The sequence below is a fragment of the Leptonotus elevatus genome, chromosome 21, assembly GCF_054856555.1.
Source record: "Leptonotus elevatus isolate MCC_2025b chromosome 21, RoL_Lele_1.0, whole genome shotgun sequence".
Lineage (NCBI taxonomy): Eukaryota > Metazoa > Chordata > Actinopteri > Syngnathiformes > Syngnathidae > Leptonotus > Leptonotus elevatus.
Window position 1 is genome coordinate 15,212,992 of NC_141259.1, and position 24,532 is coordinate 15,237,523.

The following is a 24,532-nucleotide window of genomic DNA, read 5'->3' on the forward strand; positions in this document are numbered from 1 at the left end:
GTAAAGAGGCACGTGAGACGGCACGGCTGTCCAATCGTCTTCTCGGTCTGCTGCGACATTTTCAAGAATTTGAAAGACATTGCGAAGTCTTCAAACAAATCATGGGTTCGTGAATGGAAAAGAAGAATGCAAAAAAACCACACATTTTGTCTCCCAACGCTACAAAAATAAATGACAATTTGGATGAAATCATTGAATTCAATGTTTTTTCTATTGAAGCACTTTTTTGGGCGCCATTTTGTCCACACGTCCAGATAGAAGACATCACAGCTCGGCTGCTGCGTTTTCTTTTTTAAGTACGGTTTGTTTTTAAATCTGTTGTGGCAGCTGGACGACCTTGCTGCGGGCTGTCACATGACACGCGCGCACACACACACACACACACACACTCTCTTTAATTTTATTTATTTATTTGACCTGACAGTAATGCAAAAGTCTCTCCCCCCCCCCCCAAAAAAAAAAGGTGAAGTCAATGTCGTAGCAGCCCTGCTGGCCTGACACGCGCATGAAATAAAGCTGTTTGCATAGATTGGATCGATTATTCACACACGCGGACACTCACGGACCCTGTAGCCCCCCTCCCCCACGCCCCCCCCCCCTCCTCCCCCAATCCTGTTGCATAATCTGGCATGTCAGTGTGTTGACATACATGAAGAGGACAGCAGCCTTGCAGGCACACGCGTGCCAACGATTGTGTCGTTTCATGTCGCGCTCATGAATTTCATCTCACTGAATACGATTTTGTTTGTTTGATGCGATATTTCTTGAGGTACATGTTTAATGTTGCAACAATATCAATATTGTTATATTCAACAACTGTAACGCACGCACACACGGTATATAAAGATTGTGATTGTGAGACTTTTTTGTCATTGAGTTGACTACGCAACATCTTTGCTCATTCGCATGCCAAAGTGAATAGTAGCATGATGCTAGCATGATGCTAGCATGATGCTAGCATGATGCTAGCATGATGCTAGCGGATGCTAGCGGATGCTAGCATCTGGTCAACGCACGCATCACGGCGGGAACGCGCATCACGCGTCAACGTTTGCCGTTTGGCGCTCTGACTTTCTGCGGGAAGGCGTCAAGACGGGACGCGCGCCGTCCGTCGGTTTGCCATCGTGGCGACGTGACAAATGAATCAAGTGGAGCGACGTTTCTTGCTGCTCGTGACGCAGATCGTCTTGACTGACACCTGTTGACGTGTGCGGTGCCACTTTTAGCGACCTCCCTCAGGGAAAGTGTCCACATTGGCACGCATGTGACGCTTGCCTGGTGCGAAGCGTGAGCTGAATTTTGTTGGGCTCTTCTCCAAATCCACATGCTAACATGTTAGCCTGATTTGCCGCCGAAGGGACTGGCAAGCTGCGACGCTCCCAGCACAAGAATAAAGAGTCCATTCAGCAGCGCCAACCGAGCGCTAGCTAGCATTGTTAGCGTCTTTGTGTGTGTGTGCGCGTGCGTCCGAGCCATTGAAAGAGGAAGAAGAATGGCCCCCATTGACCGCTACTTGATTAGCCGCGAGTGAGCGCGTCCGAGAGTGGGTCCGATTTGTCTGCCGCGCTCGCCGCTTGCCAAGCAGGACGGATTGCGGGAGTCCAGTTTCCTGTTCACACACAAGGTCACGTTACCGCCTCCCTCGCAACCACCAGCTGGCTGGCGTTGACTCCAAAAATATCGGGACGCCCAGAATGGCAAATACGCATCGGAGCAATCGGGAAGGGACGCCAAGCCATCAATCAAGTCAGGCTTTCGTTTGGGAAACAGGAAGTGCAAAAATCAACTGTGATGCTTTGATTTGGTCAAAACAAGCGTGTGGACAAACGTAGGAAACGCTTCCTTTAACCAACGTGCTACGTTCACAAAACTAGGACGACAACATGAAGGGGAAACCGATGCTTTTATTTGCTAAAAGTGTGCTTTAGTAAAAGTAATTGGACGGCTGCAGGAAGTGACAACGCTTGTATTCGTATTTGTGCCAAAAGGGGACGAGCAGCAGGTGGACATTCTTTTGCTATCTGCCTGCCATCAATGTTGGGTCCACTGGGGGGCGTCGCAAACGTTATCCTGCCATCAAGCGCGTCCTATTTTGGCTGCCTTTGACAATCGCGGCCGCCATCTTGTCTTGCCATTGACGTGTGCAAAGGAGGAATTTGCTGGCCTCCATCAGGGCGGGCGGGTTTGGGGGGGGGGGCCGTCTGCCCCCCGAGGGACGTTTGTGCTCCGGATTTCTTCCCACACTCGCTCGCTCTCGTGACATCATTTGCAAACGTTCTCCATGGATGGACGTCCTTCCGGAATAAACCGGTTGGGAAGCGTTTGAATGTGTCGACAAATGTGAAAGGAGGAAATCAATTGTCTTATTCTTGGAATATTTTGTAGTGCGTTTGTTTTCCAATAGTGGAGATTAAAAAGCAATTTGGGTGATTTGCTCTTTTGTTCTTAGAATTGAGAGAAAAGAACTTTGCCATGTGAAAGTCCACGGCCGAGCCTCTTTTATTTTATTGCCTTTCATTTCATTGTTGTTTCTAACTTTGATTCAATACAATGAAAGCATTTTATTCTCACAGTGCAAAAACTCCGGCGCCGTTCAAATGTTAACTCCGCCTCCCGGGGAATAAATCGCCTGAATCCACACGACGTAGCGCTTTCGCACAATTTCACCTCAATTAGCAACGTTCCCCTTTTCCAAAAGTCGCCCTTTCCACGCCCACTTCCACACATCATCACCAGCTCTCGGATACGGCAGTAACCAGGAGGTCGCGGGTTCCGATCTGCGAATATATCCATGGCAATTATAGGCTTGGTGATAGAAATGCACAGCAACATATCAGGAAATGCGCTAATTCGACTGATAGCATTGATAGCGTTCAGCTTTGCGCAAAATGTCAACCCGAAAGCTGCAGCAATTCCCGCAGCGCGGTCGCCTGCCGCCGTGGAGAACCCGGGTTGGTTTGGACCGCATTTGAGTACATGCCATGGTTTCAATCCCGCCTTCGGCTCCGAGCAAGGATTGACCTTTCCATTGACTTCCTGCGTACGCCACATGCGTTCAGATGTTAGCATTCCGTTTCTAGCGTTGCACAACGTGTTTTATGCGTGAACGCGCCATTAGCCACGATTTGGAGCCATTTCCTTGCCTCGGTGCCAATTGGCGGTCAGCGTGGCATTATTTATCATTCAGCTAAAGATGAGACCTTTTCACATCAATTTCTTTTGTGAGCATTCAGCGTTCCCGCGCAATTCCCGCAGACGTTCTTGGCGTGTTTGTTTTCAATCTTCCGTCCGTGTATCTTGTGACATCTTGTGATGGCAGCATCACGTGCCGCCATCTTGCACGTCACTTTGCAGCTTTTCAAGCTGACTTTACCCGTTTGCCGGCATTCTCCGGCATTTTCCGGCATTCACCGCCGCCTGCACAACGCGTCGCCAAATCTTTCCTTGTGATTTGAGCTGAGCAATTTAGCAAAAGAGGAAATGAGCTTTACAGTCAAAGTCAACATCAAAGAAAGGGAATGACAGCTTATCAGATGGTTTCCAAAGGATGGACGACGCCCAAAGCAATAAAAGTGTTGAGCGAGCGAGCGAGCGAGCGAGCGAGCGATTGATGAGTGATTTGCAGGCCAATGTCAGAAAGTCATTATCTCCATCTGCCGTTCGGACTTTTTAACACCTCGTCAGGAGGAAGTCGCTCGCTCGCTCGCTCGCCCGCCCGCCCCACCGGTCGCCCGCTCGCTCGCTCGCTCGCCCGCTCGCCCGCCCGCTCGCCCGCCCGCTCGCCCGCTCGCCCGCCCGCTCGCCCGCTCGCTCGCCTCCGCTCGCTCGCTTTTGTCCCTTTCCCCCGTACATTCCACGCGGCGGTTAATCGTTGACCGGTTGGCGTCTCGAACCATTAGGAGTTCATTTTTAAACACGTCGATAGCAGGCTGGGAAAAGAAAACGCTTTTTTCACGCTCAACATTTGTGGGAACGGAACGGCGGCGTTTTCTCTGCGGGGCGCGGCGTGGAAATCATCAGGCCGCACCTCCGCAGACGCGCTTTCACTTCTTTAACCTTCAAAGGTCATCGTTTGTTCCAAAGTCATCCGAAGCGTTCGAGCTTTCTGCCTGTGGTTTTTCGTGGCAGAAATGAAGAACAATCCCGCGTTTGTTTGCGTGACATTTTTTCAACAGAATATTACGTCTTTTGGATCAGGTCGTTTGCGTCGCGCGTTCAAAAACGCCGCAATGTCGCAAGGCTTCCAAAGAAAGACAGCATTTACAGTCAATGTTGCGCAACGCTGTTGCTGCGTGTCACCCGGGACCGCAAGCGGCTTATCACACATCAGATTGCCAAACGGAAAAGCACACCCAAAAAAAAAAGGCTGCTCATCAAAATCGAGCGCAAACTCGGAGACGTCGCGCAACGCATTTTCAACACAAACATTTCGACGATCCGACCATACGGGCGTCCGTGCGTGCGTGTTTGTAGATAAGGATGATTGGGGCTCGTTAGGTGCAATTGCTAAATAATTGTGTTGCTTCTTGGCCCTCAAACGTGTGTGTGCGTGTGTGCGTGTGCGCGTGCGTGTATGTTGACAAAGCAAACACACAAGCCCCCGTCAATTTTAGTGTAAACACACACATACTAATTAAGCTGTTGATTGCGATGGAACAGCACTCAAAACTGGACCAGACTTACGCAACCGTGTGTGTGTGTGTGTGTAGCTGCTTTACACACACAGAAAAACATTAGAGCCGCTTTGACATGCAGTCATTAGTAGCACAGAGATTGTAATCACGTAAATATCCGTGCGTGTGCGTGTTTCCCGGAGAGTTGAGCGGTTGAAAGGTGAAGCCGCCATTTGTGACTTCCTGTGACGCGACGTTTGTTTTGCTGAACGTTTGGATGTTTTGTGGCCGCAAAAAGATTTGATTTTCTTGACTTGTTGGCCGTCATAAAAATGTGCAACAACTTCAGGCGGATGTTTGGCGAAGTAAACGGCGTTCAAAGCGCTCTGACAAGTTTCTCTTTAAAACGACTCGAGTTCAGCGGCGCAGACGGGACGAAGGAAGCCAGGACCGTTTTTGGACGACCCGGATGACTCGGCGTGACCGAGCTTTGGCGCCCAACATCGACCGCGAGCGGACAAACGCAACAGACTAAATACACCAAGGCTAACGAGACACACCCGGGGAAGGGAAGACACGCAGGTGGACGTGGTTCGACTTAACGAGACGAGGGACGAAAGCGGGACAAAAACAAAAGAACGTCCATAACAAACAAAAAGCCAAACATGACACGAAAGCAATGTTTGGTCTTCACAAAAGTACTCAAGTGGAAGTCGAAAGTAGTCCTTTCAATTCCTTACTTGAGTAAATACTCTGTGGAAAAACTGCTCAAGTCATTTCGAATTAGACCCAAAAAAATGACTTTGGTAAATGTCAATAAATAAAAGAAAATGACACTTGATCCAAAACGCTTACTAAAATGAATAAAGCGGCTTCGTTCGTCAAAAATATATTGCATGAAAACTACTGCAACACGCGCACGTCGCGCACGTTATTCCTCCCAAAAAAGAAATACTGGAGTCGCTGGAATGGATTAAACGGAGCATCTGACCGGAAGTCGGAAGAAACGGGACAACAAACCTTTGCGATGGGATGACGTGACGCGGAGGCGAACCGGCGAACCGGCGGCTTGCTGCAAACCAGCCTGCGCGCGCGCGCGCGCGTGCGCACTATATGCGGGTCAACTGCTCCTATTTGCAGTCACAACAAGCCGCGTTGGCGGCTGCGTGACGATTTCGGGCGTCTGCTTCCCGCTAAGGCCGCTCAATCAACAAAGCGCAAGTGTGTGTGTGTGCGCGCGCGCGTATCAAAAGGTGCTTATGGGCGTGCGCGCGTACGTGCGTGCGCTTTGCACCTTCCGAGACGCGTGGGCTCATTGGCGTGTCAAGGTCGCCGATGTCATGAGCGCGTTAGTAATCCTGTGCTGGCACGCCAGCGCGCACGCGCACACGCTCGCTCGCTCGCTCGGCCTCTCAAAAAGATTTCCAACAAAACCTGCATTGCTTGCTTCTCCTGCTAGCTTAGTGCTAACATATCATAAGAAAGACCACAGACAAGCTTACGGACATGAGCATGGATGTTACATTTTGCCTTTACACTGGAAACCAAACAAAATGGCTGACATCGTTGGCTGTCTTTTGCTCACGTTGCTCCGTTGCTTCAACGGTCGGCCGCTCACGTAGTTCGTTAGTTGGTTGATTAGTGAGTTGGTCGGTTGTTGGTTTGTCAGTCAATCGGCCGCTGACCAGGTCAGTCAGCTCGTTAGTTGTTCGGTCGTCCATTCGGTCCGTTAGTCAGAGGTGCAGCGTTGACCCGTGTTGGTTTGGGATCTCGCCCCACGGTTCGAATCAGCTACGAGGCGCCCATTGCTTGCTGGTGAGTCTTGTTGTTGTCCTGGAGGGAGACGTGCACATGCGGCGCCATTCAGATGCAAATGTCAAATAGTTTGCCGGCTTCCTTGGTGACGGGAAGCGCGCCGGGAATATTAATGGCTGGCTGTCGTCGTGCCGGGCCGCGAATATTCATGACTTGCAGATGAGACTCCCGCCTCCTTGATTGGCCCAGCGTGCATTTCTGCCTTTCCTTTTGTTGGACGCGCTCACACTGCGCAGGCTCTATTTTTTATTATTATTTTTTTAGTTTTTTTGGGGCGCCGTGTCCCATTTTTGCCAGCATGGCGTGCGACGTCTCCAGGCAACGCTGAGCAGGAATACGAGTCTATTCATAGAGCTCGTTCATCGCTGCACTGCTGTGTGTTGCAAAGCTTTCTGGGAGTTTACATAATAGTTGAAGGGGGGGGGGGGGGGGGCAGACACAATGTTTGCTACTGTGAACTCCTGGTGCGGTTTATCATGGTTGATCTTTTTTTGAATATGAGGCTTATTTCCTGTGTATGTAAATTGACATCATCATATGTTAGCATGAAGCTAGCCGGCTTTGCTAATAGGAAATGTCGCGGGTTGGTCGGTCTACGTGTGTTGCTGCACTTTTTTGCTCAAATAAGATGTTGCATATTTGACACACATAATGCATAAAAGATTCAAAAGGAATCAAAGATCCAAGTCCCGCAAGTCCCCGTTTGGCTTCCGTTCCAAGCCGAGCGGCGAGCACACGTGGAGGAGGGAAGTGCCGGAAAAGGGGGCGCGCTGAACAAAATGGCTGGCCAACACATGACGGAAACCGAAACCTCCAAACACAGAAACAAAATGGAGCCAATGCTCCAAAAGTCCTCACTGTCAAAGTAAGACCCAAGAAATACTGACTGCGCAAGAGAACCCATATTTGTTACGACGAACACTCGAATGAATCGTGGACAAGGAAACAAACAGGAAGCGGATGGTGGCGAACCGCGCACTTCACAAAAGACAGTCGGACGGAATAAAACCACACAAACGAGGTTTCGGGGAGGCAAGCCGGACGAACGGGAGGCAAGCCGAACGAACGGGAGGCAAGCACCCGAACCCAGACCCACTCCCGACCTGACCGGCAGCCGTTTAAGCTGTGGCCACTAATGACCACAGCTGGTCCCGCACCTGAAGCCAATGAGGCGATCCTGCCCTGATTGGTGAACCCAGTCGGGGAAATGGTCCACCAATCAGAGAGGAGCGCTCGCACCGTCCACACCCCCCCAAAAAAAACACTTCCGAGTAAACCAACTTTTTTTATCGCCAAAATGCTACTTTGATGAGCTCGTCTTTGGCATCTTGCGTACGTCCGCCTCCCAGTGCTGAGGACGCGGGATCGAGTCCGGGCGGCCTTCGGCCTTCCTGGGTGCCGTTTGCATGCTCTCCCTTTGCCTGCGTGGCTTTTCTCCGGGGACTCCGGTCTCCTCGCACATTCCAAAGACTTGAATTGGAGAACTCTGAATTGGCTGGCAACCAGTTGAGGGCGTAGCCCGCCGACTGCCCGACGCCAGCTGGGATAGGTTCCAGCACCCCTGCGACCCTTGGAATGAGCAGTATATATATATATATATATATATATATATATATATAACTTTTATCATAAAAAAAAGATTACCATGTATAAAAAAAATCTTATTTTTATGTATAGTAAGGTTGATGTTTTTTTTTTCTGACCATGTTTAGCAGTAAAGCTTTTATTTATATATGGAAATGTTTTTTGGTGTTAAAAAACACAACCATGTACAGTAAAGTTTTTATAATTATTTTTGAACCATGTTTAACAAGGCTTTTTTTTTCTTTTAAAAAAAAGACGACGCATACCATGTAAGGCATTTTTCAAATTAATTTCTTTGCCCCCCCCCCCCCCCCCCCCCACACACACACACAATCATAGCATCTGCACGAGGCGCCAAGCGTCGGACTGAAGTCAGCGTAGCATGAAAGTTGTCAACGGACGAAGATAACGCGACGATGTTTATGATTTGGTGTGAGGCGACCTTGAGAGCACTTTTTGTTGTCACGTAAACATGGCTCCTCCTCCTCCTTTCCTGTTCTTCTGGAAGTTTGCCTCGTGACCTCTGTTGACCTCTGTGGCAAGACGCTCTCACTGCTTCCTCCTCCTCCAATCACGCCTTCTTACGGTATTTATTTGGCCAGTGTGAATAGCGATCAAATGCGTTCCATTTTTGATATGATTTATTCGTCGTAGTTAAAAAAAAAAAAAAAAAAAGTCATCTCGACTTGGTTGAAACGGGATTGCAAAACATTTGGTTCCTTTGAAATGCATTATTATTCGGGATAGCAAGTTGATTGATATCAGGTCGATACCGGTCTTATTTGAAGGTATCGAGTGCTCATGGAGCCCGGTTGCCGATACCAGTGGCCGAAAACTCCTCCGTGTGGATGAGATCCTCTTGTGTGCCTTTGCTCACATTCTGCACAAGAGTTATGATTGTAAATGTATTTTGCTTTTACATTTTCCTTCTTGAAAGGGAATTCGATTCCTGACTATTTGGGCCTCACAATGAAGGCAGCGGTCGGGGTTAGAGCGCCACCTCGTGCTTTGGCGCGCACTTAATGACCCTCAACAAGCATCTGATTGGATTTTGTAGGTTGAAGTGCGCAACGTTGACACTCGTCCACACGCTTGCGGCTCTCCGATGGAACGCGTTGCTCGCCGGCAGGACGTCGTTTGTTTGCTGGTCTTGGCTCGCCGTTTGTTCCAAAATAAGAGAAGGCGCAGAATGTTTGGCTCTTGTTGTGGCGAGGATTGTTCTCGTGCTTTATTCAGCGCATCCTCCTGCTGCCTCCGCATTGTTTTGGGGCCTCTGGGACTTTGCTGCTGTGGCGCCACCGCCGGACGTGAAATCAAGTCTGATTACTTCTACAGGTCACCCAAACAATCATCATCATCATCATCATCATCAGCTGACCTTCTATCTTTGCTCACTTACAAACACATTAGCAAGCTCATTTTAAATAGTTCTTCTCTAATTGACTCCTGATGGTCGATTCTTTTTTTTTTCCTTCTTCGGTTGTTGGTTCACGTCCACCTGCTTACGTTAAAAGTTCGCACACGTTCGCCAAGTTGATTTCCCAATGCCAGATTTTCCTCTCCCACGCGCGCACACACTCCCACACGTACACGCGTACTCCTTTTCTGACGGGTTAAGCAAAAAAATGGGAAGTCAGTGTTTGCTGACGTGCAATCAGCTGCCGAGTTTCCTCTTCTGGTGACCTTGCGTGCTCAAAATCCGCCAGTAGGTCATTGAAACAAACAATGCCCCCCGCTACAAAACAAGCACAAATAAACACACAATCACAATTCAAAGTCTCAATAATGATTTCAGCTTCTCATCTGCCAACAGAGTGAAGGAGATGCCTCGACTAAGGACAAAGCAACGAGTTAATCTGGACATAGACACAACATGCAGTTAGAAAAAAGAAAAAAGGAAGACAAATCACATTTGGTCAGTTAGCATTTGCTGCCCCCTGTTGGACATCGCATGTTCGGCGTCGGCTGCTTGGGTGTCGATGTTAAACACACACACACACACACGCACACAAATAATCAAAATAATTGCTAATAAATATATTAAATCGTATCTCAATAGTTAAACGACTCCAAACCTTCAGCATTTTTAAACATTACAAAAGAAAGTTTCGGCACATGTTGTTTCATAAATCGAACGCACTTAGCCAGGGCGGGCCTGTGATGTCCTTTTTAACCAATCACGTTCGTCCAGGGGGTGTTAAACCCGCCGCCGGTTGGCTAAAAAGAGAGTCGATCAATTTCAGCACGTTCCTTTTTTTGCTTTTCATCATTTCTTAGCTCAGAATATTAAGAGGCAAAACAAAGCCAAGCGTAACGTGTCACTGCTGCTGTACGTTGCTTACAACGTTCGAGAATTTTTCAAACAGTTTCAACCACTAAAGTGACTCGGCGGCACAATGTGTGTTTAAAATGGAACGCATTCGTAGATTGGCGTGTGCCTTGTGATCCGTTCTAACCAATCACCTGCGGGCGAGGGCGTTTAAACCCGACGCTAATTGGCTCAAATGTCAGTCGCTCCATTTTAAAGACGCCAGTTGTGCTTCGCGGGTTTTGGCGTGTCAAGCGGATGAAGGCGTTTTGACCAGTTTTGTTTTTTTATAGTTGTTTTGTTTTCTTGCCTGCTTCGGTGACGCGACATGCAGTCGATCAGGTGAGACCTTAAACACGCTCATGGCGATTCACAAGTTTCCAAGTGACCGTTTCAACGTGAGTCTTTTCTCTCAAAGGCGGCACTGTATTTGGTTTTGTGTGGCTTTTGCACCACTTTTGTTCGCCGCGATTGTCAGTTTCCTCCTAAACCGGTTGAGTCACCCGCTGACGCGATTGCTCAATTGTGTGGCAGGAACCTGTTCCGCGCTCCCTGGGCCAGCGACGTCCAGCTGAAAGGCAAGACGGTGCTCATCACCGGGGCCAACACCGGCATCGGCAAGGAGGCGGCGGCCGACCTGGCCACGAGAGGTCCGCGTGCACGCGCACAAGCCACACACCTGGCCTGGCCCACCTGGCTGAGGCCCGCGATGTGTGGTGTGATTTCAAAGGATGCGTCTGCATTTTTTGCTTCTTGCTGAGTAACTCGTTCTTTCGTCACGCGCCGGCTGCTCACCACATGATGCACTCTTGTGTCGAATGCAGCAGACTTATTTCATTCGTCGGAGAGTTAAAAACACTTTTCTATATTGCGCTTTTAACATGAAGTGGTTTCATTGTGGGAAACAATTTTGTTTTCATCTCGAAAACTGCGTTGTAGTTGTAGTTTGCGCTGACTTGTTATGGGTCAAAATATTAGGAATAGCTCTCGTGGTATTTTCTCAATTTGGTCACTAGGGGGCACGCTGGTGTAATAGTTCAACTTGATTTCAATGACCTCAAAAATGCACAATCGCAAACGTGCTCAGTTTTGAACATTCCCATTTATTAGTGAGTTAATGGGAGTAAACAAAATGTAATGATTGAATTTTTGTGTGTGAGAAATTCTACAAATGGTTTTCCAGCTAATTGTAATTCCTCCAATTGTGCTTGCGTAGGGGCCCGGGTGATCGTGGCGTGCAGGGACATGGAGAAAGCTCAGGTGGCCATCAAAGAGATTAAAGAGCGTTCCCTCAATGAAAACGTGGTGTGCATGAAACTCGACCTGGCCGACAGCAAATCCATCCGAGAGTTTGCGCAGGCCATCAATGAAGGTGAGGCGTCCCTCAGGGATGCGCCTCGGCTCCCCTTGAATTCGCTTGACCTCCCTCTGCCAAACATTCCGCTCATGTTTCACTTTTTCTTCTATATCATTTTGGGGGTTTTTTTTAACAGGGGAGTCCAAACTGAACATCCTGATCAACAACGCTGGCGTGATGGTGTGTCCTTACAGCAAAACGGCCGACGGCTTCGAGATGCAGATTGGCGTCAATCACATGGGTAAGCCAGAGCAACTTCTGTTGAAATGCTTTGGATGAGCCGAGAAATTTGGAAGGAGAAAGTCAGTGTTTGTTCACTTTGGGAATGTTGTGAACAAATTGTGGAATGGGAGCATCAGTCACACAACCAACGCATGGCTGTTCTGTTAGCATCCTGCTAGCACGTGATCAGGTTGCGCGACAGCGCGAGGAGATGACGGCCAAGGCAAACGCTCGATTGTTCCGCGTTGCATCACATCTGTTTCTTATTGGCGTGATAAGACGCACGGCTCGCTTCACTTTGAGGTCACGAACGCCGACTGCTCACGTTTGCTAACACACGCACACGCTACTGCAAACTTTTGGTGGCTCACCTTCAATCAGGTTGACGAGCTTGTCCCGCCTCCTTCCAAACGGTCAACTTGCCACAGACTGAAATTGAAACGGCAATTGAAGGTTCCATCGCCAATGTAGGCACGAAAGCCTCATTTGAAACCTTAAGCTGGTCTCACCTTTTGAGAGCGTCCATTTTGTTTGTTTCCCTCCCCAGGTCACTTCCTGCTGACGTACCTTCTGCTGGATTTGCTGAAGCGTTCGTCTCCCGCCCGCGTGGTGACGGTGTCGTCCATGGCTCACTCTTGGGGCGCCATCAACCTGGACGACATCAACAGCGAGCGCGCCTACGACAAGAACAAAGCGTACGCGCAGAGCAAGCTGGCCAACGTGCTCTTCACGCGCTCCCTCGCCAAACGCCTGCAAGGTATTTTTTTTTGGACCAGCCAAACTTGAAACCGTAATCCTGACCAATTCAAATGCCTAACCGTGTTTGGAACCTTCACCCGGGCTTCTTCAAACTCATTTGAAAGCCTAACCTTAAATAGTTTGCAACCTTACTTGAAAGCTCATTTCAAAGCGCTAACCTAGCGTGTAGCCTTAACCCAGACTCGAACCCCAAAGAAGCCCAGGCAAGGTTTTAGCCCCAAAGGAAGCAGATAAGCTTCAGAAAGTGGAAATAAAAGCTAAAAGCGCTTTGCAAGTTTTTTGTGGCGCAGTCAAGTTGAGTGCTGGAGTTGCGAGTTCCAAACCGCTCGTGCGGCATTTGATGCGACGCAGCTGACGAGCGGCGTCTTGCGGTTGGGCAGGCACGGGCGTGACGGCGTACTCGCTGCACCCGGGCGTGGTGCAGACGGACCTGTGGCGCCACCTGAACGGGCCTCAGCGCTTCCTGATGAAGCTGGTCAGCCCCTTCACCAAGACGTCGGCGCAGGGCGCGCGCACCACCGTCTACTGCGCCGTGGAGCCGGCGCTGGACCAGGAGAGCGGCGAATACTACAGGTAGGCTGCGGCCCGGCCCGGCCCGGCCCGGCGCTCGTCGGCCGGCGCTCGTCGGCCGGCTAGCTGTTGACCACCTTTTGCTCCTCCTCCGCCGCAGCGACTGCGCGGCCGCCAACTGCTCGGCGGCGGGCAAAGACGAGGAGCTGGCGCAGAAGTTGTGGGAGCTCAGCTGTGGGACGCTCAACATCAGCTGGGAATGACTTCTGCTCGCGCACTTTTGCCGCCTTCCGCTTTTTTACGTCCCAAACTCGCCTTTCGTGCACTTGACTCACGTTTGCTTCTTCTCTGTCCAATTAATAAATATATTTAAACTTCATGACTTGTTGGATTTTCACTCCAATTTCAGCTGCGCAATGGAATTCTAAAATTCAATTTTGACTCGTCATTAGTATGAAATATCCACTAATATTTGTGAACCTTAACCACAAAAGTGTATTGCTGCCACAAGAAAAACGAAAAAAAAGTTGACTTTCGAGTTTCAAATTGATGTGATGATGATCATGTCTTAAGTTTCATGTTGTCACGTGCCGAGTTTGACAAAGACGTTTTCATTTGGGACTTTGTGAGAATTGTTTTTCAAGAACGAGTTCCACGTTCTGGTCAAGTCTTTTTCTTTTTCTTATTTCATTTGGCAGCCGTTTGATTTGCGCTGACTCGGCGTCCTCGTCTTATCTGCTGTCATAAAAGTCATCACACGTGAGGACTGACAATATCAAGTTTGAAGATTAAGAAGTGCAAATCTTTCTGGGGTTGCGTAATCAATCAGCAGTTTGACGATCAATACAAACGCAGCCTTATTATTTTTGTGTTTGGCGAAGTGGATTATTTTGTCAAAAGTCAAACTTGAAAGAAAAGGAAGTGAATGATGTCAAAGTGACAACATGCATCCAATTCTTCCGTCATGAGCTTATTTCATTTCAGCATCTTCAAATCAGTTTGGTTTGGGGACATTTGTATTTTTTGGGGGACTTTTGGGCTGAACTTCCTTCCATCCCGCCTCACCGCTAAGTGCAGTGTGAAGGGGCGAGCAAAATGAAGCGGCTGCAGACGAGAGCGAACGTGCGACTCGAAAAGAGACGTCGTCGGCGCCGCTCATCAGCAACATTACAAGCCAGCCAGGCTTTTGAAAAATGGAGGCCGCTAAACAGCCGGCACAGCAAAAGTTTTTGCGCCATCGATCATCACGTGGCAACTTTCAGGGAGGAGCCGAGAGATTGTCACGGCCTTCGCGTCAATCCTTTCGCTCTCGCGTCATCATCAAGAATTGCTTTGCTTGACCCGAACAAATGAAGTGAAACGTTTCCATCCTTGCAGGTTGCACAAAATGAGTCCGCTTGTGAACGCGTCCTAAGCAAAGTGAAAGCGCAATTCCAAAAGCCAAGTTGGACGAGTGCTCATTGGTCGTGCGCCGAGACGCATCTGCGGCCAAACAAACCTTTTCTTTTGCATTCTTTTTTTCCTTTCAATCTTTCTTCACCGGGTCGCCGAGCAATAAGCATCGATCAATCGACGGATCGATAGCGATAGGATGAAGTTGTCTCCGAGGGGGGGTGGAGGCAAAAGGTTGTAGGGGCCCCGCCTTCAACATTTGATGGCACTCCTCTTTGATAAGCTTCAACGCCAGCGGCCGATAGCGATTGATTAACTGATTAATGGGCGGCGAGTCTTGATAAAGGCCGCAAGGTGGTCGCCATGGCAACGTCTATACGATCCAGCGTTAATGTTTGATGAGCGGCGGCGGGCGGCCTATAAAAGGGCCCGCCCGCGTTCACTTTGGTTGCGTGAGGACGGCACAAGCGTGAAAGTGAAAGTGAAAGTGCGTGAAAGTCGCAAAAACGCCTAACGGACGCAAAGAGCCGCACCCACGGACGGACGGACGGACGGACGGACCGACTTTGATTTTGTTTGTGCTGGCCAGTCGCGCCCGGCGAGGATGGAGCGGCCAGAAGACGGCGTCGCCGTGGTGGGCATCGGCTGCAACTTCCCTGGCGGTCCGTAACGCTTTTTACAAACTTTGGACGCATTTCAAAAAGCTTCGCACTTGAGCGACCGCAAAGCCAACCGCTTTTTCTTTTCTGCAAACAAATTCTCTGAATGACAAGATTCACATTTGCCGTTTTGACACTCTCGACATTTATAAACGGTATAATCAGAGAAACGGATATCATTTGATAAATAATTCTTTAATAAGGTATATAATGTATAAATAAATATAGCAATGAATACAAGTAAATGGGAAGTTTAAAATAAACTATTTCACTTAGGTGCATTTTTATTGAAACCAAATATGAATGTCATTCAAATGAATTTGTTCTAATGAAAGAATTTAGAAAAAGGACAACATTAAAATGGATCGATTGAATGAAATGAATGAACAAAAATAAATGGATCTTCAAAAGCAATGTCAACGTAATTCAATCATTTCATGGATGCATTTTAATATTGGAAGTCCATTTTTTGAAATTCTTACAGCAAAATAATGAATTGGACTGAATTTTGTTGGATTCAAATCCAACAAAATTCAGTACAGTACTTTTCCCTTTTCACTGTCACAAGCTCATTAAAAAAAGTATGGTTGTATTCTTTTTATTAGAAATAAAAGTTTCTTCCATTTTGTATTCATATTGAATTCTTTCTTAATTGTTTTGCTCCTTAAAACGTAACATTTTAAATTGTAAATCAATGTTAAAATTGCGGTGAAAAAAAATGAACACATGCAAAGGAATCATTTACATCAGGCAATAAAAAGCATAAAAAGTGAACGGTTGCCATGGGAACGTGTTTTTTGCTCGCACGCAGGAGAGGGTCTGGAAAACTTCTGGAAGGTTCTGGTGAGTGGGCGGAATTGTGCGGCGACGATTCCCAAGGAGCGTTTCGACTTATCCGCCTGGTACGACGCCGACGATGACAACAAGGCGGGCAAGTCGCGCACAGCCAAGGCCGCCCTCATTGACGGGTACCGCATCTCCATCTTCTGCGCTCGTCTAGTCTCTGGCACCGCTTTGCCAACCTTTCTTGCACCGAGGCTCTTTGAAAGCGTTCAATTGAACCTGAGAAAAATGTGGCAAAAAGTGCGGCCAACTCCAGTGCCGAGCCGGTTGGTTTCTAAATCCAAGACCGAGTGAGCGCGATGGCGTTTTCTAACCATTGCAGTTTTTTCTACATTTGCGACCGTGGCTGAAATGGCACGCGGGGACGGACTTGAACATTCAGCAGCATGTCAAAATTATTAATAACAGCCCCCCCCCCCCCCCCCCCCGTCCAATGTTTGCAGTTTCAACCTGTTTGACCACCGGTTATTTGGCATCAGCGACAGCGAGGTGGAACAAATGGACCCTCAGCAGAAGCAGCTGCTTCAGTGCGTCTACAGAGCTCTGGAAAATGCCGGCATTCCCGTGGAAAAGGCCAGCGGGAGCAGAACCGGAGTGTACTTTGGTAAAAATCATCATTCCTTCATTTAGCATGGCGGCGAGATGAACGCTTTTTTCCCGGCAGGCCTCATGAACCGAGACTACGAAACCAACGCGGCACACGTCCATCCCAGCATCATCAACCACTGGACCGGGACGGGCTTGGCCATGAGTATCGCAGCCAACCGAGTGTCGTACGTCTTCAACTTCACCGGGCCGTCGATGGCCATCGACTGCGCCTGCTCGTCCTCGCTGGTGGCGCTCCATCTGGCGTGCCAGGCCATCAAACAAGGTGCGGCGGCAGCCCACGCGGCGCCGAGCCCATCTGAAGAACAGCTTTCTAAAAGGACCGCGTTTGCGTGCCGTCCTGCCAGGGGACTGCGACATGGCGGTGTGCGGCGGCGTCAACTGCATCATTGAGCCCAGGGTGTTCGTGGCCCTCAGCAAGGCCAAGATGATTTCTCCGGACGGGACCAGCAAGCCGTTCTCCAACAAGGCCGACGGTTACGGCAGAGGCGAAGGGTGTGGCGTGGTTCTCCTCAAGCCGCTGACAAAGGTGACACCATTTTCCAGAGGTCACGATTGCACTCAAGTGAGACCACAAGTTGCCAAATTTAAGGACTTGGGACTTGCTTTCATTTAAGGACTTTAGACTTCATTGGCTAAAGCCTATAAAAGACTCAAAGTAACTTCTTAGACTTTGTATTGATGAGATTGCTCATGGACTTGAATGATTTGCCTGATTACGTTTGAACATTTGCATTCATAACGCAAGTACAGATCCAAATTGCAAAACGTCAAACGTATGTCATGACTCGGCAAGATTGGATGACTTGACATGTGACTTGTTTAACCCTAGTAACAACTTGACTCGAACCTACTTGAAATTTAGTGGTGCCTGATTCGCTGGTGCCATTGTAACTTGGGACTTGCCGGAAAAGTTATCATTTGCGCGTCAACACCCACCTCTGCTATTTTCTCTTGATTCCTCATCATAAACAAAAGCAATCACTGTACTGTCACCGACACCTTCAAGTCCACTGTACCCTTGCTGTACCTTGACAGGCCTTACAAGACCAGGATCACATCTGGGGCGTCATCAGCAAGACCGCCGTCAACCAAGACGGGCACTCCGTGTCGCCAATCACCAAGCCCTCCGTGACTCAGCAGGAGGAGCTTCTGCGGATGATCTACTCTGAGCGCGACCGCGACAACGTCCAGTACATCGAGGCTCACGGCACCGGGACGCCAGTCGGAGACCCAACCGAGGCGGCGAGCCTCTCAAACGTCATCGCCAAAGTCCGAGCTTCCGGTGCGGAGACTCTGCGGATCGGCTCGGTCAAGAGCAACATCGGACACACGGAGTCTGCCGCCGGAGTGGCCGGACTTGTCAAGGTGCTCCTCATGATGAAGCACGGGACCATTGTTCCTTCGGTTTTCTTCTCTGAGGAGGCGGCCAGTGTAGACTTCAAGGCTCTGAACATGCAAGTTCCAAAAGAGGTGGAAAGGTGGGAAGCAAGCGGTGGGCGGGTTGCGGGAATCAACAATTTTGGCTTTGGGGGCACAAACGCTCACGCTATCGTCACCCAGTACAAGCAGTCGCACAGACTGCACAAGAATGATAGCAGGAAGATGAGATATTTTGTCATGTCGGCAAATTCATCAAAGTCTCTCACGCTCACGCTGGAAGACACCATTAAACGTCTGGAGAACAACTTTGAGCTTAATCATCTTTTGTACACGGCGGCATGCAGGAGGAGCCACCTCAAACACAAATACAGACTGGCCTGCCTGGTTTCATCCTTAGCTGACCTCAAAGAGAAGCTCCAGGCTGCTGTGCACAAAAATGCAAGGCCGTCACTCCAAGATCCAAAGTTAGTATTCGTCTTCTGCGGTAATGGTGTGACTTACCACGGCATGGGCAAGCAGCTGCTCCGACGCGAGCCGGTCTTCAGAGACAAAATTGAACAGATTTCTCGAGCCTACCAGCAGCTGAGCAGGCTCAACATCCTGGACACGCTTGAGAGCGACAGCGAGCGCAGTGACTACAACGCTCCAGACGTCGTCCAGCCTCTTCTCTTTGCTCTGCAAGTGGGCATCGCTACCTTGCTCGGGCACTGGGGTGTCAAAGCCGAGTCCATGCTGGGACACTCTGTTGGCGAGGTGGCAGCGGCTCACTGCTCCGGCCTCCTGCCCCTAGAGGACGCCCTCAAGGTCATCCACTTCCGCAGCGTTCTCCAGGGTGAAGTGGCTGGGGGGAAGATGCTGGTGATCAGCAACATGGCCGTATCAGAGGTCACCGCTCTTCTCCCGCAATACTCTGGAAGAGTTTGTCTCGCTGCTTTGAACAGCCCACAGTCCTGCACCCTTTCAGGGGAGGCAGACGCAATCGAGAGCCTTCAGACAAAGCTGAGCAGCACCGCTAAGAGCGAGAACCTCTTCATCCGCGTCCTGGAGGTACCCGCTGCTTACCACAGCCACATGATGGATCCGATTCTGCCAAAAATCAGGGAGGCCATTGGTTCCTTGGTGGGCAACGAGCGTGGCGTGGAATTATTCTCAACCGTGACTGGTATGGAGGCACAGAGGGGGGATTTTTGCTCAGGTGACTATTGGGCTCGAAATGTGCGGGAACCCGTTGCTTTCGAGCAGGCAGTCAGATCAGCCAGTCAGGGAAAGAAAAGTACAGTCTTTGTCGAAATCGGTCCAAGACGAGCCCTCCAGAGGAACATCGTGGAAACTCTCGGCAATGACACGGCTGTCGTGGCCTCGCTGCAGCCAGACCAAGACCACCAGACACTCTTGTCTGTTATTTCAAAGCTCTTTGAGCTCGGTGTAAACATAGACTGGAACACGTATTATGCGGGGTATGAGGCACCACCGCTGCCTTTCCCAAGATACCAGTTTGATTCCTCGGACAGGGATGTCATCATCAAAGGGGCTCTGAAAAACACAGGGAGTAACCACCCTGTGCTCTGCGCCACAGGCGGTGAGAGCAGCACTTTCAGCTGTGATTTGATGTCTGACTCCGCCTTCTACCTGCAAGAGCACAGACACAACAAAGTACCCATAATCCCCGGGGCCTTCTATGCCGAGTTGGGCTTGGCCGCGTTCATGGCTTGCGCCAAACCAAAGGTCCCTCTTAACTTACTGCAGCTCGGTGTCAATTTTCACAGTCCATTTATCATAACCCCAAACCCTCTAGAAATGAAGGTGCGGCTAGAGCAAGAAGAGAATGAAGCTAGCTTCACAGTGTTCTCCTCATCAGCCACATATGCGTCAGGCAAAGTTGCCTTAAAGAAAGAGCGAGCAGTCGAAGAGCAGCGCATTGACCTGAGCAGCATCTACAAAAGATGCACATCTGTTGTGACTTATCAGGAGTTTTACGGTTACCTTGCCCAAGGAGGCTTTCAGTATGGAGAAGTCTTCACCAACAAGGCAAATGTACACTATGGGGAAGATCTGAAAGAGGCTTTTGCCATGATCACAGTTCCACAGGCACTACGGTCTCAGTTGCATGACTACTGCGTTCATCCAGTAGTGCTGGACTTCCTCATGCAGCTTCTCCCAGTCACGGTAGAGCACATTTTTGCTGGCAGACCAGGATTTCCTGCCAAGATTGGAAGTTTGACCGTGTTAGAACCATTACAAGACGAGATGACGGTCTACTTGAGGGCAACTGATGTCGGTGCAGACCATTTTGAGGTCTGTGGATGTTTTGCTGATCGGCATGGTCGGACCTTGGTTGAGGTCAAGCATGTCTTGATCAAGTACCTTGGCAGTCCATCTCATGTGGTCGAGGAATACTTCTACCATAATGACTTTAGTGCCGTGGCCGAGGAACTCACAAATGATCCACCTCCTAAGGCGTTGGTCTTCTCTGACCATATAGGGATTGCAAAAGCCCTTCAGCCCCACTTAGACTCACGCTCTCACTACATTTCATTCGCACATGCGCAAGATATCTTAAGCCATGGATTTCCATATCTCTTTGCAAACCTCAACATAACAGACATCAAGGAGAACTTTGATGAGGTCTTGTTCTTGTGGGGCAAAGAAAACCTAAACTTGTTCATGCCTGATGCTGTCCTACAGAATCTGGCAAGTTGCTGCGAAATTTTCCGGCAGGTAGTCCTCGAGCTCAAGCGAATTCACTTCCCCAACTCCATCCGAGCAATAACCTACTGTTCATCCGAGCTCACGGTTGATCACGTCAATCCAGGTTTTGCCGTTGTGGGCATGACAAGGGCCCTTGCTGCAGAAATAGCCGAGCTCTCATTTCAGTTGGTTGACATTAGCTCCATCTGTGCCAAGGACATTGCGGCTCTGTCCGAGGTCCTACGAGCTTATCCCTGCAGCAAGTACCCAGAACTGGTTGTCAGAGATGGGGCAATTCTAAAACCTTCCATCGCACGTACATCTCCTGAACTCCCTGAGAATTCTGAAGGCACTTTTACGTCCAACACATCTGAAACTTGTATCCTTCAGACAGCGGACGCTTTTAAAATGAGTCGCTTGAGTGCCGTTCATGTCCATGCCGACGCCGAGCAAATGAGTGATACGTCAGTTGAAATTCAGCCCACTAAGCTATGTGTCCATTCGTCAGAGTACTTCCCTGTGAGTGCCTCGCATCTGAACTTTGGCCAGACGTTGTACTGGAACAAACACTCGTCACAGAACCACAAGCTACTCATGCTTGACTTCAGTGGAATCGTTACCAAGGTTGGAAAGGATGTCAGGAAATTAAAAGTGGGAGATTCTGTGGCTTCCTGTTACCCTGTGGTAGGGGCCAATAGGATCAGAGTTCCTCAGGATGTGTGTTACACAACCAAACAACTCCCCTTCCTTCAAACAACACCTTGTGTCTCCTACTTTGTGCTGGCGAGGGTAATCCTATGTGGGGTCTTGCCAAAAGCCAAGCGTTATCTCGGTGTCATAACTCCTGTTCCTGATTCAGTTCTGGTAAAGGTTTTGACAATCGCCTCTCAAAAGTCTGGCTGGGACGTGATGGTTGGAACACACGGCTCCTTTAAAGATTCCAATCAAATGGATGCATTCGTAGTCCTGCCTCCATACAACAAAAGCTTGATTGCAAAAGTCTGCAACTTTCCTAGTGTCAAGAATGTTGTCCTGCTTCGTGGCTCTCAAACACAGGACTTGCTTGCCCAGGATGAGCTCCAGAGAGTGAACGCAAGCGTCCACGTGCAACAAGTTGACATCTGGGCTGTTTTGCAAAAAGGCTCGCTGGGTGCTCAAAGGCTACGTGTTCAAAACTGGCTGAAGTCCTTCAATCTGAACAAGAACTTCTGCCTGGAAAGCTTCACATTTCAGTGTATGACATCCGAGAAGATCCAAAGCCTTCCCTCTGAGAAGATCCAAAGCCTTCCCTCTGAGAAGATCCAAAGCCTTCCCTCTGAGAAGATCCAAAGCCTTCCCTCTGAGAAGATCCAAAGCCTTCCCTCTGAGAAGTCAAACTCCTACTTCCATGCCAAAAAAGTGTCTGTTGTGGCGCTGGAAAAAGGTCAGAGCGCCGCCACATCCAACATTCCACTTCTGCGCTCCAAAAAGCAGCTTTTCCGAAAGAGATCAGTGTACATCGTAGCAGGTGGTCTGACCGGTCTGGGCTTTGAAACAGTAAAGTTCATCTCACAAAAGGGTGGCGAGGTTGTCATCACCCTCTCCAGGAGCAAGCCCTCAGCGCAAGTGCAGCAGGAGATCCAAAACATCCAGAAGCAATGCGGGAACAGCGTTGTCAGCATGCAGTGCGACATTGCCGTGTCTGAGCAAGTGCACAAGGTTATCGGCGACATCCAGCTACAGTTCAAAGGTTATCCAATCAGAGGCGTCTTCCACAGTGCGGTCGTCTTGCACGACGCACTGATCGAGTCCCTCGACAGATCCATTTATGAGGAAGTTCTCAAGCCCAAAGTCAACGGTGTACTCAACTTGCACGATGCAACCCTGAGCTGCCAGCTGGATTACTTTGTTTGTTACTCCTCCATATCGGCATTTCTGGGGAACGCATCGCAAACAAACTACGCGGCAGCAAATACGTTCCTGGACTTGTTCTGTCAGTACAGGCGAAAGCTCGGCCTTCCGGCACAGTCCATCAACTGGGGAGCTCTGAACCTGGGACTCCTCTTGAACAAAGAGGTATTCCATCGCTTCCTGGAGGCCAAGGGGATGATGGTGCTGATGGTGGCTGAGATCCATAAAAGTCTGGAGCAATGCTTGCTGCTCAACCGACCGCAACAAGCCATTTGCCGCTTCCACTTTCGGAACATCCGCTTTAACATCCTCTCGCAAAACGTCGCCCTGACCATGCGACTGTCAGCGCTGGTGGAGCAAGCCCTCCAAAAGTCCAGAGAGTTGAATTCTCAGAGTAAAAACACGGAGGAGGTGCCGGCCAAAGATTACGTGGTCTCACTACTTGGCAAAACCGTTGGCGTGGAGGTGAGCGAACTGAAAGACGACACGCCACTTTCGTCTCTCGGCATGGACTCCATGCAGGCCATGACGCTGCAAAACCTGATCTACCAGGACCGAGGCGTGAACGTGCCGCTGGTCAAACTTTTGGATCCCAACGCCACGCTATGCACTGTGGTGGCCATCCTGAACGAGGGGAGTGAGGGCGCAACTCATCACCACAACGCTCTTCCAACTGATAACGGCGGCACCCTTTCCACACGATTTTAAGCAAGATCACATTAGACCCAGTGCTCAAATCACTCATTTCCATTGACATCAATGCAAATATGTCGCAGATCAGCACTCGCGTTCTTAGCGCTCAAACATTGTTTGAAAAAAATATGTACACAAAAGCCGCCCAATGCCAGTGCAAACCCCTACACTGTACTTTCACGGTTAACCATGTGAGCTGATGACGTACCGTCTGGAACAGCATCTGAAAGTCACTCACAAGTCCACTTTTGGCTTTCAATGTAAAGCAAAAAAGAAAGAAAAAATAAGTCACTTGTGTAAGTCAGGACGCTTGCAAGTCAAGGTGTAAGAACTGAAGTATTCATTCATTTATGAGAGCCTATATTTCAATTTGTTGGAATTATTTTCAGTGTAAAAACATTTTTACCAGGAGAGGACATATTTGAAATTTCTTTTTTTTGTGTGTTTATGATTGTTTATTGTTTACAAATGATTGATCTCATTGTCTGAAGGATATGTGAAGCGAACACAGACGTCCTTGCATTATTTTTTTTTTATTCATCAGTCCTGTGTTCCAAAGGTGATCTTTCTTATCTCTTTATGAGGATTATTAAACTAACAGCGAGTAAAATGAGTTGATGAAATGATGGCGGAGTGACGCAACAGCACAAAGTGTGGCACTTGCCGCCTGCTGCTTTCTCTTTTCGCTTTCAAGTGGCGTTTTGTCCCCTGAAAACGTTGCCATGTTCAATTAGCAAGCAAATGCTCGTTTACTGCACAGGCCAACGTCCGCGACACTTTCACCTACATTCCTGCCAAACCCGCCTTGTGGGTAATATCTGTATTTTGTTTCTAATCTTGTTATTTTTCACCCATTTGACTGTATAATTAGCGCAGGTTGGCATCGCCGTTCATGTTTCATCGGTGCAGTGGTTTTTAACCCCGCACTTTTATACGTCTATTCATCAAACCCTTTGTGATTTGAAAAATTATTTAAACCATTTTTTTCTCAATTTGAAAACATAAGTGTATATATTTTATCAGTGCACACACAAATAAAATTATAAATATTTAATGCCAGTCTGTACTGTCTCTTTTTCACAACAAAGTCTCCTTCCTTTTTTGTGTCAACCAGCTACAAAAAAAAGGATCACTTGGAAAGTTGTAACGTTGCAAAATGTTGGAACAAATGCTATGCAGTCGAAGATGGCCAATTATACAAGTTGGGTGA

At 48.9% G+C, this 24,532-nt stretch overlaps 2 protein-coding genes and 1 long non-coding RNA gene across 3 annotated transcripts; 2 read left to right on the forward strand and 1 right to left on the reverse strand.

Annotated features, from left to right (window-relative positions):
* Nucleotides 1-8,740: 8,740 nt before the first annotated feature.
* Nucleotides 8,741-16,459, reverse strand: LOC147156108 (uncharacterized). The gene is made up of 3 exons (XR_015092045.1): nucleotides 12,409-16,459; nucleotides 12,271-12,328; nucleotides 8,741-9,747 (listed from the first exon to the last, which is right to left on the reverse strand). It is a non-coding gene; the product is annotated as an uncharacterized LOC147156108 (long non-coding RNA).
* Nucleotides 10,372-13,547, forward strand: rdh12l (retinol dehydrogenase 12, like). Its single transcript, XM_086065920.1, has 7 exons — nucleotides 10,372-10,662; nucleotides 10,855-10,970; nucleotides 11,537-11,692; nucleotides 11,814-11,918; nucleotides 12,447-12,656; nucleotides 13,039-13,231; nucleotides 13,329-13,547. Exons 1-7 carry the CDS (start codon nucleotides 10,649-10,651, stop codon nucleotides 13,429-13,431), a joined length of 897 nt encoding a protein of 298 aa, XP_085922046.1. The 5' UTR covers nucleotides 10,372-10,648; the 3' UTR covers nucleotides 13,432-13,547.
* Nucleotides 14,974-24,328, forward strand: LOC147156110 (uncharacterized). Its single transcript, XM_086065924.1, has 6 exons — nucleotides 14,974-15,222; nucleotides 16,031-16,187; nucleotides 16,506-16,666; nucleotides 16,727-16,933; nucleotides 17,016-17,197; nucleotides 17,707-24,328. Exons 1-6 carry the CDS (start codon nucleotides 15,165-15,167, stop codon nucleotides 23,335-23,337), a joined length of 6,396 nt encoding a protein of 2,131 aa, XP_085922050.1. The 5' UTR covers nucleotides 14,974-15,164; the 3' UTR covers nucleotides 23,338-24,328.
* The last annotated feature ends 204 nt before the right edge of the window (nucleotides 24,329-24,532 follow it).